We start from the raw sequence: 19,507 nt of genomic DNA, 5'->3' as shown, positions 1-19,507 counted from the left end.
ACAATACTTTTTCGTTCTACAAAAGGTACTTTTTGAATTTTCTATAATATTGAACATAGAAACATGAAATTAATTATGTAGAGTCAGAATTAGGTGAGAACCCATAAAGGGAACTTTTTGGTACTTTTTCGTGCATCTACAACAAAGGTGAAGGGTATATCAGATTTGGCATAGCCGAATATAGCACTCTTACTTGTTCAACTTTTATTTGCTACATTGACTCTGTTAAAATCAAAAATTTGGACTTTTCCGATTAAAAATTGATTCATCGATTATTTTGAAGTCAATGTATAAGGAAATAAAAATGGCGTTTTCATTACAGATTATTTTACCGAACACTAATTTTACAATAATTAATGTTAAACAGCAATTGTTTTGAAAACGTTTTTATAATACTGCAATAATGCTAACAAAACTGATAAAATTTTATATCATGATAACAATTTGACAATTATCATAACATAAATTCATTCAAATCATGACATGCCCAAACATCACATTTTACTACTTTAATACCAAAAAAACACAACACTATACAACTATTAAACCAAAACAAAAAACACATGTATAAACATACGAGTGGCAACACTATCGCGCCAAAATTTACGTTAATTTTCCGCCACTTCTCAAGTACACTTAATAAAAATGCAGTCACTGCGTCATTCATTCGAAAAACGCTGAACTGAGAACACATTAGAATAATTGTGAAATTAACTTAATAAATATTAAAGAAAAAGATAACAAAAGTTAAATATATATAAAAATATCTCTCAAGTAATAAATAGCTTAAATAAAAACAATAAGTTCTAAAAATGATGGCCGGTAAGGAAAACATTATTGACAACATGGATAAATTTTCTTTAAAGGTAAGTTAGTGTGTATATTTACGGGCTTATTTTCTGGATAGTTTATAAGAAAATAAATTATTTTCTTTGTTAATTTAGAGTCCTCGTAAAGTCCTTACCGCCGTCAATGTGGGTAAGGTGCGTAAATTGTCCATCGGTGATGACATGCAAACAAATGGTAAAAGCCATGATACTAAAGAGACAAGTGATAATGTCCCTAATACAGCAGGCACTTCTTTGGCAAATAAACCCCCTGTGCCATTCGATCCCAGTATTGAACCTTTATTAAAGGAGAATCCAAGACGTTTTGTTATATTCCCCATACAATATTTGGATATTTGGCAAATGTACAAAAAGGTAAGTTTATGCTAATATTGTAGTTATTTAGTATTTAGCTCAAGAACTGAGCCCTCTATACTTGAAAATTAGAAAACTTTTACATACATTTTTTCCCATGATATTACACAAATAACTTGGGTGTAATAGTATTGGTGGTGACGTTTAGTTTTTTTGTTTTTACGCAGTATACAGATTATTATAAAAGCGCGGGAATTAGTTACTGTGTTATTGACTTCTTGAAATATGTAGGTATGTTGTGTTGTTTATAGAAAAGATAGAGCAGGGAGGATAGGTGTTGGTAGAGTTATTTAGTTATATGTGTAAGAAACAAAGAATAATAATTGTACATTCACTTTTTTGTTTCCCTCCATTTATTTAGATTTTTGGCGCATTTCTTTCTAATCTTGTTTAGCTTTATGACCCCTTCATTTGCTTACCCCTTTGATTGTTTAATTAGAATTGATATTTTTTTAATTTTTTTATGTTTTACGTTTTTTTTTTGTAAAAGTAGTGAGTTTTTTCTCTACATATGTTTTTTTTTGTTGATAAAACCGACCGGCAGATGTTTTTCTTTTCTTTTGTTTAATGGGAGTTGCCAATGTTTGTTTTTTAATGGATTTCTTGGAAAAAATGTTTAGACCTACCTACCTGTGTAATTGTGGGTTTTTTTTACATGGAAAAACTAGTTACGACATTTTTACAAAGAAAATGTTGTCATTAGCATTAAATTTTTTTTAGCTTAATTTGGTTACATCTTCTAGAATCTAGATGCAATTTAAACTTTTTGTGAATGGCGGTTTAAAAAGTAGCAAAATAATTAAAATTAAGTTTAATTCTTATACCTATATTGTTTTTTCTCATTTTCTGCATAAAATGTTTAAAATACTTTTTATTTAAAATCGGTTCAAGCATTTCTAGTTTTAAATAAGTGTTCCAAGTTAGAACAAATGTAGGGTTTCTACAATTCTTTTATCGATTTATCGACTCGAGTTTTCAAGTCGGGTTCTATAGTCGACTTCACATTAGGGTTCTACAGTTGAAACGAAAAGTCGACTTTTCGACTCTTTCGAATTTTCGACTATTTTCGTAATTTTTCTACTTTTTGGTCTATTTTTGACTTTTCGACTATTTTCAACTTTATCCGACTTTTCGACTATTTTCAACTTTATCCGACTATTTTCGACTTTATGAGTTTTGTCGACTTTTCGAGTTTTTTGACTATTTTAGAGTTTTTGACTTTTATTCTCAAAATGTTTGTCATGGAGTCAATATTTGCCGATCTGGATTAAAAGATAAAAAGGTATTTTTTTGAGGTTATTATGATTTTTTTTCATATTTCTTTTAAAGGAAAGAAATTTTGGACGGAAAATACTGAGTTCAACCCCCTGTTTGTGTCGACAAAACTTATTTCCAACCGAACAATAATTTCGACTATTTCCGACTTTTTCCGACTTTTTTCGACTTCTTTCGACTTTTTCCAACTTTTCGACTATTTTTGACTTTTTCCGGCTTCTTTCGACTTTTCCGACCTTTTTCGACTTTTATTTAAGAAGTCGACTTTTTTCATAGAAGATAGCAGAGTTATCGACTTTTTTGTAACAAAATTGTCGACTTCGATTTTTATCGAAAATAATTCGATTATTCGAAATATAGAACCCTATTTTTATAGAACCCTTCTTCTCACACTTTATAAAAAGTCGATTTTTTGTCTTTTGCGATTTTCGAAAAGTCGATTTTTCGACTTTTTACGTTTTTGAAAAATCGACTTGTTTTACTTTTTCCGAAGCTAATAGAACCCGATTTGTAGAACCCTATTTTCAATCTGATTTATACAAAGTCAACTTTTCGGTTTCTTAACATACGAGAGTATATATAAATATATAAATTACAATTTTAGAATTGCCCACTTTTTCTGATTTTTGTCATTTTCCAGTTGTTTTTTTTTCGAGTTATTTACTTTATAATTCGCACAATGCAATTCATCATTCACACACTCAATCTTCATTAAACTACCAATAACAAACTTAATTACATGATTCGCCATAAAACATTTCAGAGGCAAATTACACAATTCTGTTTGTCATCTCTAATTTTTTATCGAGTACATACATTAATTGATAGTCGACTTTTATTATTTGTAAAAGTTACCAATTTCTACGCAATTTCTAAAATTTTATAAAAAAAATCGAAAAAATTTCCTAAGTTTTATTAATTTAGTGGGTATTACTGTCATTTCTTAAAAAACAGAAGGGGTAGTTGTAGTAATTAAGTGTGGTAACCCTACAGAATAACTTTAATATTGCCATATGTTTAAAATTGATCACCCTTTTCCCATATAAACAATAAATTAATAAAACCACTTTATTTTTCTATTTCCAAACCAACTTTAAGGCCGAAGCTTCTTTTTGGACGGTAGAAGAAGTAGATCTTTCTAAAGATAACTCCGACTGGGAAAGACTCACCGACAATGAGCGTCATTTCATTTCACATGTTCTTGCTTTCTTCGCCGCTTCCGATGGCATTGTCAATGAAAATCTTGTCGAACGTTTCTCTCAAGAAGTACAAGTTACAGAGGCACGCTGTTTCTATGGCTTTCAAATTGCCATGGAAAATGTACACTCTGAAATGTATAGTATTTTAATTGATAGTTATATTAAGGATCGTGAACAGCGTGATTATCTCTTTAATGCTATTGAAACTATGCCAGCTGTTAAGCGTAAGGCCGATTGGGCAATGGCTTGGATTTCTTCGAAATCAGCAAATTTTGGTGAACGTATTATTGCTTTTGCTGCTGTAGAGGGTATTTTCTTTAGTGGCAGTTTTGCTTCCATCTTTTGGCTAAAGAAACGTGGTCTTATGCCTGGTCTTACATTCTCCAATGAGTTGATATCACGTGATGAGGGTTTACATTGTGATTTTGCTGTATTAATGTTTAAACATTTGGTACAACGTCCCAGTCGAGAGAGAATTATTGAAATTATCACTGAAGCGGTGAAAATTGAACAGGAATTCCTTACAGATGCTTTGCCCGTCAATTTGATAGGCATGAATTGTAAATTAATGTCGGAATATATAGAATTTGTGGCCGATCGTTTGCTGGTGGAATTGGAAGTGGGAAAGGTAAGTTTTAAGATTAAAAAACAACAATAAGTTTTATAACAAGTTATTAATTTGTATGTGTGTGTGTGTTTTTTTATAGGTTTACAACACCAAAAATCCCTTCCCCTTTATGGAAATGATCTCTTTGGATGGTAAAACAAATTTCTTTGAACGTAAAGTTGGTGAATATCAAAAATTGGGTGTAACTTCTCATCGTTTAGATAATGTTTTTACATTAGATGCCGATTTTTAAAAGTAATAATGCACTTCGTTCTATTATACAAAAATAATCTCTACCCGCTAATCATTTCTAAAAATAAGTCTAATTTACCTATATTTCCAGTTTAGTGGAATTTTGGCTAAGTTTTCTTGCTTTCTTAGCAAAATTTGTCTAAATGGGGAGGTAACCCTCTGTATTTTGTAACACTTTCAACTTACTTTGCAAAATATTCGTAAATTTCGTAAACCTTTCCTAAGTGAGATGTTTCCCAAGAAAAATTAATAACAATTTTATAGTTATAAGTTCATTTTTCATGACACATTAAAACCATCATTCATTCATATATTTTATAAAAATTTATTACTATTTGTTTGTCCCATCCATTTGATTTTCTTCGTTTACCAGGATGTATTTATATTTAAATTTATTTTAATTATAAATACCTCTACAGTTTTATTATATAATAATTCACTTCCTGTGTAGTAATAGCAATTATTCTTGACCTGACTATATACATAATATATTTCTTTTTTTTTAATTATGACTTTGATTTTTTTTAATTTACATTTTTTTATTCCAAAATTTGTATAACTTTTTTATAATTTTTTTTAATTGAACAAAATTTCATTGTACATATATTCATCATTTAATTCTATATTTTACTATATACATATTATACATTTTTATAAAAAAGAAAAATAATTCGTTTAAAATGAGTTTATGGGAAATTATTTCTATAAACGTAAAAAATATATATATAAAGAGTACATTAATTAATATAATAAATACGTTATTGTTATTTTATTATTGGGTGAAATCTGGGGCCTTATTTTAACGCATTCCTGTTGGGGTAGAATTAATTGTAATATTTTGATATTAAAATGAGTTTTTAATACAAAACCCTCAATTACTTTAACAGCAATAGAGATAGTTTTATTAGTAGTGGGGGAGATCGATCTATCTCTTTATGTCCCTAAAACGGGCGAGTTAAATAATCGAATAAACTGACAAATCTGGTCAGTTTTGAAAAAAACAAACCTATAGACAACCCTTTGCTTTTATTTTTAAAACATTTTTTATTATTTTTTTTTTCAAATTTAAAATTTTATGTAAAAAATTCCAAAAAAATAAAAAACTTTCTAACAATTCTTTAAATTTTAAGAAATCATAAAGAAGTCTTTAACATTTACACGCATTTTAAGAATTCCACATTTGAGACCGACGTGGTAAGTGTAGTTTCTAAGCACAAGCTCATATTTCTATCATTCCGGTTGTTAGTTAGGTTGATAGGAGGATGTATATTACATCAAATCCGAAGAAATACACCTAGGCCGCAATCGAGCCTGTTGTGCGATCCTTATCATGAGAAAAAAAAGAGAGGAAACAGAATGAATTATATATTTTACATAAATATGCTCGTAATCCTGTGTATCCACCACTCAGAATACGTACTATCATACTAAATTCAGACTTCCTCATTTTGAGGAGATTTTTCGTCTTGCTCTCATCAGAGTCACCCCATAGGATTTTCGTGGTTCTACCCACTGTTTCATTATTCCAAGAAGTCTTATGAGATTCTCTCACCCATATTTTTAGTTTAGCTTTTGTTGCGTCGAATGGTTTTGCGTTTGTCAGGTTAACTGCCTGGAACTCCCTTCCCTTTAAAGCTATTACATTCGCTCTTTCGTTACCGACTACTCCCGAGTGGGCTGGTACCCATATGATGTGAACCTTACCTCTGAGAGAGTTTTCAGTTAAAGCTTTCTTACAATCCAATACGGTCTTTGATTTAGTTTTTTGATGACGTGTCCTCCGCTTTAGGCCAGTTCACCTAAAGTAAAGAGCCGTTCGGCTGTAAGCGCTATTAGTTAGTTAGTTAGTTTGAAAGGAGGATGTACATACATACATCAAATCTGAAGAAATACACCTAGGCCCCTATCGAGCCTGTTGTGCGCTACTTAACCAGTGCCTCAGGTGGGAATCGAACCCACCTCCTCCGGTCTACCAGACTAGAACTCATATATACATAAATCTAAAATTTCCATTAGAATCAAGCAGAAACAAATAAATGTTGATCGTAAATCGCTTAAATATCAAAAAGTGAATAAAACAATCAACTTTACGGAACTCTCGCTTAAAGAAAATTGAGAAAATATTGAACACTATGATCACTCATTTCCACCAAAAATGTTGTTTAAATAACAAAAATGAAATAGGCTTAAGATCCGTAGCTTTAAAAGGGTTATTTACCATATTTACTTTGCAATTCCTTTTGGAGATCATAAGTCTACGTAGAGTGTAAAGATCCAAAGATAAACTAAACACTAGAAGAAGGATAGAAAGAAATTAAAAGAATGATTTGCAAGGACTTTGAACCAAGAAATTTTACCGTATCGATTCTCTAAGAAAGTATTGTAAGAGAATCTAAATCTTCCTATAAATCCCAGCCGAAGAAATGACAAACTAACCTAATAGAACCTAGAAAACTGAGAGGTCATATTCCCTTATTTATCTCAGATTGTCAGAATCTTTATTTTCTAGGACAGTGACAAATTATGTGTTAAAACATTTATAGTTTCTCTGCATTTTTGGAGAAAAAGGATAAAAGGTCCGTTTAGAACCCCAAAATTTATAAGGTTCTTGGTATGTTGCAATCCATTTTACTATTTCAGAACTAGATGATGTCATTTTGAAAATCAGCCCATAATAGCCACAGTTGGATGGTTTCACTCTTCTATCCCTATCATCTATTCTCGGACAGTTCCTCTGCATCTTTGTGTATGATCAGCTACAGGCAAAGTCCCTATATCTGAACTAGATGATGTTATTTTGAAATTCAACCCATAGTAGCCACAGTTGGATGGTTTCACTCTTCTCGAACAGTTCCCCTGCATCTTATTATGATCATAGACTTAGACTGCGGAAATCTAGTCCTAGAAGTATCTTGCTAGCCCTGACATTGTGTTGGTCATAAGCAGCTCGATATTTCTAGAACATTAATAAATTATGTACTTAATTATGTGTAGTTTCTCGGCATCTTTTCATAGAATCACCTACAGACAAAGTTTCTAATTGAAAAATGTTTCGTTAAGAACACTTACAGATTCCTTAGAGTATCTTAGAAGTATCTTTGCATATGATCACCTACGGACAAAGTCCCTAATTGAAAATGTCTCGAATTCTCTCGAAAATCAAACCATAACAGTAACATTTGGGTTGTTTCATTCTTCTATCCTTATCTTCTATGTATGATAAGTTTCGAACATAATCTAGCTAGTTTGTCGACAACTTCATCGTATACATTGCAGTACATCCAACACAGTGTAATAGTGATCATTATGATGTCCCAGAGAACAATTTTACAGCCTGAAGCAAATGTACTGTATGACATGCGAATCGACATAAATTGTTTATCAATTTCGTCGGAACAAAACTTTGTTAAAACTTTGTTGTTTGTTTTCTTTATAATTTTCAAAATGCATTTTATGTAAATTTTTTCCGTCTGTTTTCCAACCACCCCCCCCCCTCTCACTAGAATAACATACAGAATGGGTTAATAAATCTACCCTAACGATTTGTGGTTGTTTTTGTTTAGCTTTTTTAAGAGCATTAACATGCACATACTAAAGAGTAATTACTCTCTTAATTTAACCTAAAAGTATGCCATACATGAAATGGCATTGAAACATTGCAAAAACGTGCCAAAAGTAGCACGTGAAATTCTTTTTTTTTTGCCATTTTTAAGCATACATGTGCCAGGTATACAAATACTACAAAAGATTAACAATGATGTTAACTATTTATAGAGAAAACGCTAGAAACTGTAGAAGCAAAAGATTAACTTAAAATGTTTAATACATTTCAAAATTTTGGGGAAATTTCAATAGAAATTATGATATAATTTTAATTATGTAAACAAAATATTAAATTATCGCTAAATTTGCAACATTTTTGAATAAAATCTATTGATAAAAACAAAAAGAGAACGTTTACAAATAATTAAAAACAAATGCCGGTTATTAAGCTTATTAAAAACACACACACATACACAGATAAGAGAAACAAATAAAATGTAAATTGTGCTCTTAAAATAACAAACACACACAATTGAACTTTTCCACTTAAAAACAACCAAAAATTTTCTTCCGTCAGTATATTAAGTGCCGTGAAACTGAGCAGAAAGTGGTTTTCTAAAATAGAATTTTACGCCAAAGTTTAGCCACAAAATAAATGAATAAATTATAAAAATTTTATATAGTATAACTAAAGTAGAACACAGTGATTTCCAACAAATAATATTCATTAAAAGCCTTAATGGTTTACAAAATTATCAAATTGTTATAATTTTTGTTGAAATTTAAACGTAATTTTGAGTAAATTTTTAATAAATTAAAACTTACATAATAGTTGTGTGTAATTGAATAAAAAAGAAAATTTTGGTTAATTTTTTTTCAAAAAGACAAAAAGAAAAAGGACTTGATTAATGGTCTTTTGTAAGTAGAACAAATATTAAGGTGTCACGCAACTAAGGTAAGTTTTGTACTTATATTTTCTTTGGTTAAGTCATTAACTTTGTTTTGAAATTATATTAAAATTTTATGGATTAATTTTGAACATTTAACGACGCACTCACACAACTATTTGTAGTATAATTTTCAAACTATTGATTTAACGATTTATACTATTAGCTTTTCCTCGAGTGCTTGTTTACTTAAAACCCTCTAAAGTAGGCATTGATTTTTTTATTTCTTTGCCAACCTAGAAGTATGCAAGGTCTGCTGTTTGCTTTCCTTTTTTCTTCTTTAAACAACTGTGTCAAACAATAGTTTGAATGTCTGCTAGAGTGAGTGTGTGTGTGTGAGTGTCTGCTTAAATGTACTTGCTTATGTGAGTGGGTGGGTGGAAGAGAGATAAAATTATAATTAATAATCACGTTTCCGCACTTTTACAAGAATTAATGGTTGACATTAAAAAAAGGGTTATTTGTATTTAAAATGGGTTCTTAAAGTTTAAATAATATAAATACAAATTAATTGCTGCATTGTCTATCATGTTTAAATAAATAATAATAATTTTGGGAAAATATTTCAAATACTAAATCGTATACATGGTCTTGCTCTATAGACAAGACCATGAAATCTGGACTATAGAATAGTCTATAGTCCAGACTATAGACTATGCTATAGTCCAGACTATAGACTATAGAATAGTCTATACTCAGGACTATAGAATAATCTGGACTATTCTACAGTCCAGACTATAGACTATTCAGAACTCCAGACTATAGACTATTCTATAGTCCAGACTATAGACTATTCTATAGTCCAGACTATAGACTATTCTATAGTCCAGACTATAGACTATTCTATAGTCCAGACTATAGACTATTCTATAGTCCAGACTATAGACTATTCTATAGTCCAGACTATAGACTATTCTATAGTCCAGACTATAGACTATTTTATAGTCCAGTCTATAGACTATTCTATAGTTCTATATAGACTATTTTATAGTACAAACTATAGACTATTCTACAGTACAAAATATAAACTATTCAGTACAGTACAGTATAGACTGTTCTATAGTCCAGACTATAGACTATTCTATAGTCCAGACTATAAACTATTCTATAGTCCAGACTATAAACTATTCTATAGTCCAGACTATAAACTATACTATAGTCCAGACTATAAACTATTCTATAGTTCAGACTATAGACATATGCTATAGGCCAGAGTAAAGATTACATAGACTATTCTATAGTCCAGGCTATAGACTATTCTATAGTCCAGGCTATAGACTATAGACTATTCTATAGTCCACACTATAGACTATTCTATAGTCCACACTATAGACTATTCTATAGTCCAGACTATAGACTATTCTATAGTCCAGACTATTCTATAGTCCAGACTATAGACTATTCTATAGTCCAGACTATAGACTATTCTATAGTCCAGACTATAGACTATTCTATAGTCCAGACTATAGACTATTCTATAGTCCAGACTATAGACTATTCTATAGTCCAGACTATAGACTAGTCCATTAGACTACTCTATAGTTAATATACTGGGATTTTCGAAGGTCAAAAACTATAGACGTTTCAATTCTATACTCGAAATCATAATACATCCTAAAAGACTATAAATAGTATATTCTTAAAAAAACTAATATTTTCATATATTTCTTTCTATTTTTTACCATTACATTATAAATTTGCACAATAAATCATTACAATGGGTATTTTTTTCTATTGACGCATTTTTTTTGGTAATTGTCTCTTTCGGTCACCAGTCATAAAAGATTAGATTTTATGTCGTTATTTAATTGTACGAATAAAAGCAGGTGTGTAATTTTGTATATATTTTTCTTGTTTTTCAAAAATTAAAAACAAAATATGTACATGAATTGTTTCCCTTTGGGATTTGATATTGTGTAACTAACACGTTACCAAGTAATCTATACAACTATTGTAAAAGAACTCTACCTGATTTTCATAAAATAATAGTCAAAATACAAACTAAGCAAAGTGGTATTTTTGTAAAACTCAAAAGGAACATAAATTATAAAAAAAGATAACCTTGTTAATATAAAAGCAATAGAAATTCAGGGAATATACTATTTACTAACCTTTTAGAGTAAGAATAGAAAGTTATTACAAAAAGATAGGTTAAAATTGAACGATATTGCGACACAGTAGGGGTGGTTATGTCTAGTCACTATTTTCTTTATGCATGTCTTTCAAAAAGGGTGTTTTTCCCAACTGCAACCAAAATTAAGACACATTTTGTTAAACAAATATACAGTGTAAGGGATCTATAAAGTAGCTTATAAAGGCATCAAATTAAGGTACCCAACTTTGTCGCCAATAAAGGTGAAGGAGAAGTAGAAAACAATATATCTAAACTTATAAGTGATAAAATTGCTAAAGCTACTTAATTTTATCTTATTAATTAAACTTACAGTTCAGCTGATATGACACGTTCGATTAGTTTTCATGGTCAAGGTGTTAGAATAAGGAAAATATGAGTGGATCAATAATAAATACAATTATATTTAAATGTTTTTCTATATAGTTTATAAATTACTAATTTCTTTTAAAATTACTATGAAAACATTTAATTTGTGTAAATAAATATATGTATATTTCTCTTAAAGACAACAACTAACTACTTATTTTAATAATAAACTTTATAAAATAATAAATAAACCTTTGACCACAAAAACAATAACAAATATTATTAAATATTTAAGTTAGTTTATAATAATTTTCAGACATGAATTTATATTACAGTTACATACATATGTATATATTATATTTCCGCACACTAACGTATTACTATTTACATGAGCATTTTTATAGACAAAACAATATCTCTTTAAATATTTACAATAAAAGGAATAGAAATTGGAATTCAACGAATTGAGACTAAACCCTACATTATAAATAATTACATAATGTCCGATAACTAAAGAGATATTATAATATCGATTATGAAATATTATATAGAAGATTCTGTTTAGCAAAAGAGTTATTTATAACATAATCACTGGGAATATAGTCCAGACTATGAACTATTCTATAGTCCAGACTATGAACTATTCTATAGTCCAGACTATGGACTATTCTATAGTTCAGACTATGGACTATTCTACAGTCCAGACTATGGACTATTCTATAGTAAAGACTGTAGACTATTCTACAGTCTAGACTATAGGCTATATTATAGACAATTTTATGGTCCAGACTATGGACTATTCTACAGTCCACACTGTAGACTATTCTATAGTCCAGACTATAGATTATTCCATAGTCCAGACTATAGATTATTCCATAGTCCAGACTATGGACTATTCTATAGTCCACACTATAGACCATTCTATAGTCCACACTATAGACTATTCTATTGTCTAGACTATAGACTATTCTATAGTCCACATTATAGACTATTCTATTGTCCAGACTATAGGCTATTCTATAGTCCATAATATAGACTATTCTATTGTCCAGACTATAGACTATTCTTTACGTTACCAAGTAAAGTAGTCCAGACTATAGACTATACTATAGTCCAGACTATAACTTTCTATAGTCTATACTATAGACTATTCTTTACGTTACCATGTAACATAGTCTAGACTATTCTATAGTCCAGACTATAGAATATTCTATGGTCCAGACTATAGACTATTCTATGGTCCAGAGTGTAGACTATTCTATGGTCCAGAGTATAGACTATTCTATAGTCCAGAGACTATAGACTACTCTATAGTCCAGACTATAGACTACTCTATAGTCCAGACTATAGACTACTCTATAGTCCAGACTATAGACTACTCTATAGTCCAGACTATAGACTACTCTATAGTCCAGACTATGGACTACTCTATAGTCCAGACTATGGACTACTCTTTAGTTCAGAATAAAGACTATTCTATAGTCCAGAATATAGACTATTCTATAATCCAGAATGTAGACTATTATATAGTTCAGACTATGGACTATTCTATAGTCCAGACTAAAGACTATTCTATAGTCCAGACTATAGACTATTCTATAGTCTAGACTATAGACTATTCTTTAGTTCAGAATAAAGACTGTTATATAGTCCAGATTATTGACTATTCCATAGTCCATAGTCCAGACTTCTCCTGTCTATAGTTTCGACTTGATGCAAATCCATAAACGAATTGAGTATGCCCCCTATTTTTCGAAAGTCTATAAAAATTTACCATAAATAAAAGTTATTATTTTATAAACACAACAGTTGAGCGAAATACATTTTGTAAATCGGACGAATTGTTTAAACAAATAAAACCCGTTCGCGTGCAGCAATTTAGAATGTATGTATATGTATATAATCTAAACGTTGATGTAATTGCATTTTGTTTGATTTTAATAGTCTGTCCGTTTTATTATCAGAAAAATGTCGTGGGGCAAATAAAGCAAAGATGTGTTATATATCTTCTAATCAAAGTGCAAATTTATATTGAAACAAAGGCATCATCAAGACTCTTGAGAAATAGTTTTATAGAAAAGGTGTTGTTAAAAACATGTGTTATTAAACAAAAAGAAAATCATAAATCATGTAAATTTTAAATCATCTTGATGAGTGTGGTCAAGTTTGCCATGATATAAGCAATTAATTTTATATCTCTTTTATAAAAATATTTACCTTTTTGAAATGCAATATTTTAGTACTCAATATCATGGAATTTCTCTTAAAAATCAATAAATATTGATATTATTGAATAATTGCTCAAATCTTTGCTGAGAAATGCAATATAATAAAATAAAACTCATTTACTCATTTATAATTAGGTACATTTTTAAAAATCTCTTAAAAATTCTTAAATATTTGTATTGTTGTCCGTGTATATATCGAAATAGTAAAGACATGATATCAGTGATATTAGTCATGTGTCTTGTCTACCTTTAAACAATGTAAAAAGTTCATATAAACAAATATAAACAACTATATGTGTATATTATAGTTGTTTTTATCAAATGACAATAACATTTGAACTGTTATCAAGACATAATTTTAAAGCTGGGGAATTTGAGAGAGAATTAATTTTTAATGTTTAATTAAAAAATAAATTAAGATAATTTATTACGCGAACACTAATATACATTTTGCAAGTCATGCTGTTATGAATACATATAGTAAATATATTCTATGTTTTAATTTGTAAAATTTTGATAAATAAATTTATGACTCAAATCGATATGGATTTCTTGGGAATATGTTTTTTCAATATAAACGATAATTTACTATACCATGAATTTCTATTTCAAGGTCCAGATTGTAATTACTCTATAGTCAAGGCTATACTATACAGACTGTTATGTAGCCAAGTCTTATAGACTTATCTCTACTAAAGACTATTCTATGGTTTAGACTATTCGAAAATCCAGACTGCAGACTCCAGACTGTAGACAGTCCAAGCTATATATAGACTCCTGTAAAGTTTTGACTATTCAATAGTCCAGACTATAGACTTATAGTTCAAACTAAAGACTATTCTATAGTTCAGACTATAGACTATTTATTGTCTAAACTATATACTATTATATAGGTCAGGTTATGGACAATTCTATAGTGCAGACTATTGAAGATTTTATTGTTCAAGCAATAGACTTTTATATAGTCCAGACTATAAACTGTTCTATATCTCTTCTATAGTCCAAACTATCGACTATTTTATAGTTCAAACTAAAAGCTATTCTATAGTTCAGACTATAAGCTATTCAGTGTCTAAACTATATACTGTTCTACAGTCTAGGCTATGGACTATTCTATTGTCCAGACTGTAGACTATTCTATTGTCCAGACTATAGACTATACTATTGTCCAAACTATAGACTATTCTATTGTCCAGACTATAGACTATTCTATAGACCAGACTATAGACTATTCTATAGACGAGACTATAGACTATTCTATAGACCAGACTATAGACTATTCTATAGTCCAGAATATAGACTATTCTATAGTCCAGAATATAGACTATTCTATAGACCAGACTATAGACTATTCTATAGTCCAGACTATAGACTATTCTATAGTCCAGACTATAGACTATTCTATAGTCCAGACTATAGACTATTCTATAGTCCAGACTATAGACTATTCTATAGTCCAGACTATAGACTATTCTATAGTCCAGACTAAAGACTATTCAATAGTCCAGACTATAGACTATTCTATAGTCCAGACTATAGACTATTCTATAGTCCAGACTATAGACTATTCTATATATAGAATATTCTATAGTCCAGACTATAGACTCTTCTATAGTCCAGACTATAGACTATTCTATAGTCTAGACTCAAAATAAGTTGTTTTTCTATAGTCCAGACTATAGGCTATAGTCTAGACTATAGACTATAGTCCAGACTATTTATATCCAGTCCACACTATTCTATATCCAGATTATTAATTACTTTATAGTAGATTTTTAAGACTACTCTGTAACCGATCCTTTGATCGACTAATAAATTTAGAAAAAATTTACCAGTAAATGATCATGAACAAAGTTATTTGTTACCTATTGAAGAAGCCGATGTGTAAATTTCCCCTAATGTCCATAATGTTTTAAACAAATTATTTTTGCAATTAAAATTAACCAAAAACTGACCTAAATAATTAAAAATAAAGTTTTTTTTATATTCTATTTAAACAAAACTAAATTAAAATTTAATTTTCTTTCTTTTTAGCTATCAACCGAAAATAGGTCTTACCTTTAAGTTCAACAAACATTTAATTAAAAACAAATATTAAAAACATAAACTAAATAAAACATGTTATATTCTGTAATGTTTTATTTAACAAATATACCACGTTTACATTTATGGGCCTATGCTACCCTGGCATATGTTATATATTATTTATTACAAGTAGTTAAGGTAAGATTTTCATTAAAATTTATACTTCTCCAAACTGCTGGGACTCAAAATAAGTTATTTTCAATTACAGCGTCCAATTGTAGCCTGTGCTGATGGACCATTTAAAAAGTTTTTATATAATAATATACCGACATTAGAAATGAAATATTGGCCTACATTTTGGTGTTTTGAAAGTCGGGCCCAAACAGTATTTGCCAGTATTATAAGATCACAAGTATTGCCAAAAATTAATTACAGAAGGTGAGTTGGTTGGTTTATAATTATTTAACTTTTTATTATAATTTAGTTTAATCCTTATTTAGAGAAATTCTAGTGCTACCCGATGGCGGTGAAGTAGCTTTGGACTGGATGGAAGATGGCTGCAGTAAAGATGGTCCCTGTGTTATTTTACTACCCGGTTTAACGGGTGAATCACAGGCTGAATATGTGAAATGTTTAGTAGTTGCCGCCAAACAGTCCGGCTTGCGCGTGGTAGTTTTCAATAATCGTGGTCTGGGTGGTATTGAATTGAAAACTCCTCGCTTGTATTGTGCCTCAAATTGTGAGGATCTTTCGGAGGTGGTTAAGCATGTGGGTAAAACTGTACCCAAAGATAGACTGGGAGCAGCAGGTATATCAATGGGTGGTCTTATATTGGGCAACTATTTGGTGCGTAAAGGTGTAGAGGCACGTACTTATTTGGCAGCTGCCAAAATTATATCTGCTCCTTGGGATGTACACAAAGGTAGGGAAGGGAGCTTGTTAATATAATTTGTTAATTTTATTTTAATAACACATATTGTAATTTCAGGAACCGCCAGTATTGAAAAGCCTATTTTAAATAATTTATTGGGTAGACATTTGACCAATAGTCTGTGTAAGACTTTAAAAAGTTGTGAAATTTTTAAAGATGCTGATATTGATATGGATAAAATTTTAACGGTAAGTTCAAGGATGGGGTCTTATAAAAGAGAAGAGAGTCTTCTATAGACAGTTTTTCATATAAGAGTGTCTTCTAGAGACACATCTGTAGATACTTGCCTACTGAAGAGTGTCTTCTATTAAGTGTATATAGACGCTGTCATTCAAAGACAATCTTCTTTAGACAACTGTCTATAGAAGATGTATTTTATATAAGAGTGTCTTCTATAGACATTTGCCTGCAGAATAGTGTCTTCTATAGAAACTTGTCTATAGAGGAGAGAGAAGAGTGTCTTCAATAGACACTTTTCCATAGGATAGTATAGGCACTGTCTATAGGAGAGTGTTTTCTATAGACACTTCTCTATAGGAGAGTGTCTTCTATAGAGAGAGTTTTCTATAGACACTTGTCTGTAGACAAGTTTCCTCTATAGACACTTGACTATAGAAGAGTGTTTTCTATAGACACTTGTCTATAGAAGAGTGTCTTCTATAGACACTTGTCTATAGAAGAGTGTCTTCTATAGATACTTGTCTATAGAAGAGTGTCTTCTATAGACACTAGTCTATAGAAGAGTGTCTTCTATAGACACTTGTCCATGGAAGAGTGTCTTCTATAGACACTTGTCCATGGAAGAGTGTCTTCTACAGACACTTGTCTATGGAAGAGTGTCTTCTATAGACACTTGTCTATGGAAGAGTGTCTTCTATAGACACTTGTCTATAGAAGAGTGTCTTCTATAGACACTTGTCTATAGAAGAGTGTCTTCTATAGACACTTGTCTATAGAAAAATGTCTTCGATAAACACTTGTCTATAGAAGAGTGTCTTCTATTGACACTTGTCTATATAAGAGTGTCTTCTATAGACATTTGTCTATAGAAGAGTGTCTTCTATTGACACTTTTCTATAGAAGAGTGTCTTCTATAGATACTAGTAGAGTGTTTTCTATAGACACTTTTCTCTAGGAGAGTGTCTTCTATATAGAGAGTTTCCTATACATTTGTCTATAGACAAGTTTCCTCTATAGACACTTGTCTGTAGACATGTTTCCTCTATAGACACTTGTCTATAGAAGAGTGTCTTCTATATACACTTGTCTTTAGAAGAGTGTCTTCTATAGACACTTGTGTATAGAAGAGTGTCTTCTATAGACACTTGTGTGTAGAAGAGTGTCTTCTATAGACACTTGTGTGTAGAAGAGTGTCTTATATAGACACTTGTCTATAGAAGAGTGTCTTCTGTAGACACTTGTCTATAGAAGAGTGTCTTCTGTAGACACTTGTCTATAGAAGAGTGTCTTCTGTAGACACTTGTCTATAGAAGAGTGTCTTCTATAGACGCTTGTCTATAGAGGAGTGTCTTCTATAGACACGACTATAAAGCAGTGTTTTCTATAGATACTTGTCTATAGAAGAGTATCTTCGATAGACTCTTGTCTTTTATGAAAACTTGTCCACAGTAGAGTGTGTTTTCTATTAAAATTTGAAAACATTTCAATTTCTCTTTTCTTTACAGTGTAAAACCATCAAAGAATTCGATGCCTTATTTACATCAAAACAATTTGGTTATGCCCACGTAGATGACTACTATTCCGATGCTACACTACATAATAAACTACACTACATTACCGTGCCATTGTTATGCCTTAGCGCTGCTGACGATCCATTCCAACCGCTCGAAGCCATACCCATTAAGCCAGCCGAAGAGAGTACTCATGTCGCCATAGTTGTAACAGCTCGTGGTGGTCATATTGGTTTTCTTCAGGGATGGTGGCCATCATCGAAAGAAGAGTATATGGGACGTTTATTTGTAGAATATTTTACAACTGTTTTATGTGATAAAATGGATGAATTTAAAAAAATAACCAGCGAAATGTTTGAAAAATATGATGAACAAAAGTATTTATTTCCAACTGAAGAACTCGATAAGAAGGTTGATGTGAAAATATCTTCGTCGTTTTTGAATTCGGAACAATTAGAGGAGTTGTGCAAGGAAATGTAGTTTGATACAAATTTCGCAGAAGGTCTGTTTTTTTTTAATAAAACATAAAAAAATAGAATAATTTTGTAGTAGAATTGGTTTCCTGCTAAACATATACTCGTACTATATACAAAATGTTACTTAAATTAGGTTGTTAAACTAAATTTCTTATTTTAATATTTTGCTGTGAATGATACAATTTTTTTATTATTGTGATAGGCAGAATTGACAAGAATTAGATATTTTAAACTAGCTCTCTTTTTTCTCCCTCTCTCTCTCTCTCTCTCTCTACTTCATCTTATTTCAACTATTTACTAGTCTCTTTTTTCAGCAGCATTCGATTTTATGAAGTTCATTTTACTTACATTAGTTATCGATAAAAATCCTGATAAAATAGAGATTTCGTTGGATCTATGAATAAATAATTTACGTTGTATCATTATCTTTTCATAAAGTTCTTTCTCAATTCTACTTTACATATTAATATATTATTATAATCATTTCGAATGGACTGTAACTTGTGATACTTATGTCCTTATATCATAAAAAAAGAAGCTATAGAATTTTCATTCCAAAATTACTCATATACATAATCAAATTTCTTTAATTTATTTTAAATTCTAGTCAAAATTTTTTGTAATTTTTAAAATTTCGCATAAGTATCGTAACGTATTTAAGATTACGACATAGATAATAAGTAAAATAGAG

The 19,507-nt window shown here is 30.2% G+C and overlaps 2 protein-coding genes across 4 annotated transcripts; both read left to right on the top strand.

Annotated features, from left to right (window-relative positions):
- Nucleotides 1-646: 646 nt before the first annotated feature.
- Nucleotides 647-5,289, top strand: LOC111678172 (ribonucleoside-diphosphate reductase subunit M2). Its single transcript, XM_023439433.2, has 4 exons — nucleotides 647-866; nucleotides 945-1,202; nucleotides 3,576-4,304; nucleotides 4,384-5,289. Exons 1-4 carry the CDS (start codon nucleotides 813-815, stop codon nucleotides 4,534-4,536), a joined length of 1,194 nt encoding a protein of 397 aa, XP_023295201.1. The 5' UTR covers nucleotides 647-812; the 3' UTR covers nucleotides 4,537-5,289.
- A 293-nt stretch (nucleotides 5,290-5,582) lies between these two features.
- LOC111678176 (phospholipase ABHD3) lies at nucleotides 5,583-18,978 on the top strand. Of its 3 annotated transcripts, none has more exons than XM_023439439.2 (6): nucleotides 5,583-5,729; nucleotides 15,728-15,916; nucleotides 15,987-16,156; nucleotides 16,219-16,640; nucleotides 16,707-16,837; nucleotides 18,335-18,978. In XM_023439439.2, exons 2-6 carry the CDS (start codon nucleotides 15,812-15,814, stop codon nucleotides 18,818-18,820), a joined length of 1,314 nt encoding a protein of 437 aa, XP_023295207.1. In that variant the 5' UTR covers nucleotides 5,583-5,729; nucleotides 15,728-15,811; the 3' UTR covers nucleotides 18,821-18,978. The 3 variants fall into 3 exon arrangements, with proteins under 3 accessions (XP_023295207.1, XP_023295206.1, XP_046809996.1); XM_023439438.2 differs by lacking the exon at nucleotides 5,583-5,729 and adding an exon at nucleotides 8,665-9,033; XM_046954040.1 differs by lacking the exon at nucleotides 5,583-5,729 and adding an exon at nucleotides 13,276-13,350.
- Nucleotides 18,979-19,507: the final 529 nt, after the last annotated feature.

The sequence above is a fragment of the Lucilia cuprina genome, chromosome 6 (assembly GCF_022045245.1).
Source record: "Lucilia cuprina isolate Lc7/37 chromosome 6, ASM2204524v1, whole genome shotgun sequence".
Lineage (NCBI taxonomy): Eukaryota > Metazoa > Arthropoda > Insecta > Diptera > Calliphoridae > Lucilia > Lucilia cuprina.
Note: the sequence above shows the minus strand (reverse complement) of the source record. Positions and strands in the feature narration are given on the sequence as shown.

Excerpts from the sequence above, each read along its gene's own strand:
- LOC111678176 (XM_023439439.2), top strand. The coding sequence starts at position 15,812 with ATGTTATATTCTGTAATGTTTTATTTAACAAATATACCACGTTTACAT. Across the intron at positions 15,917-15,986 it reads ATTTATTACAAGTAGTTAAG|CGTCCAATTGTAGCCTGTGC; the intron begins GTAAGATTTTCA and ends TTTCAATTACAG. Across the intron at positions 16,838-18,334 it reads ATATGGATAAAATTTTAACG|TGTAAAACCATCAAAGAATT; the intron begins GTAAGTTCAAGG and ends TTTTCTTTACAG.
- LOC111678172 (XM_023439433.2), top strand. The coding sequence starts at position 813 with ATGATGGCCGGTAAGGAAAACATTATTGACAACATGGATAAATTTTCT. Across the intron at positions 1,203-3,575 it reads TTTGGCAAATGTACAAAAAG|GCCGAAGCTTCTTTTTGGAC; the intron begins GTAAGTTTATGC and ends ACCAACTTTAAG. Across the intron at positions 4,305-4,383 it reads TGGAATTGGAAGTGGGAAAG|GTTTACAACACCAAAAATCC; the intron begins GTAAGTTTTAAG and ends GTTTTTTTATAG.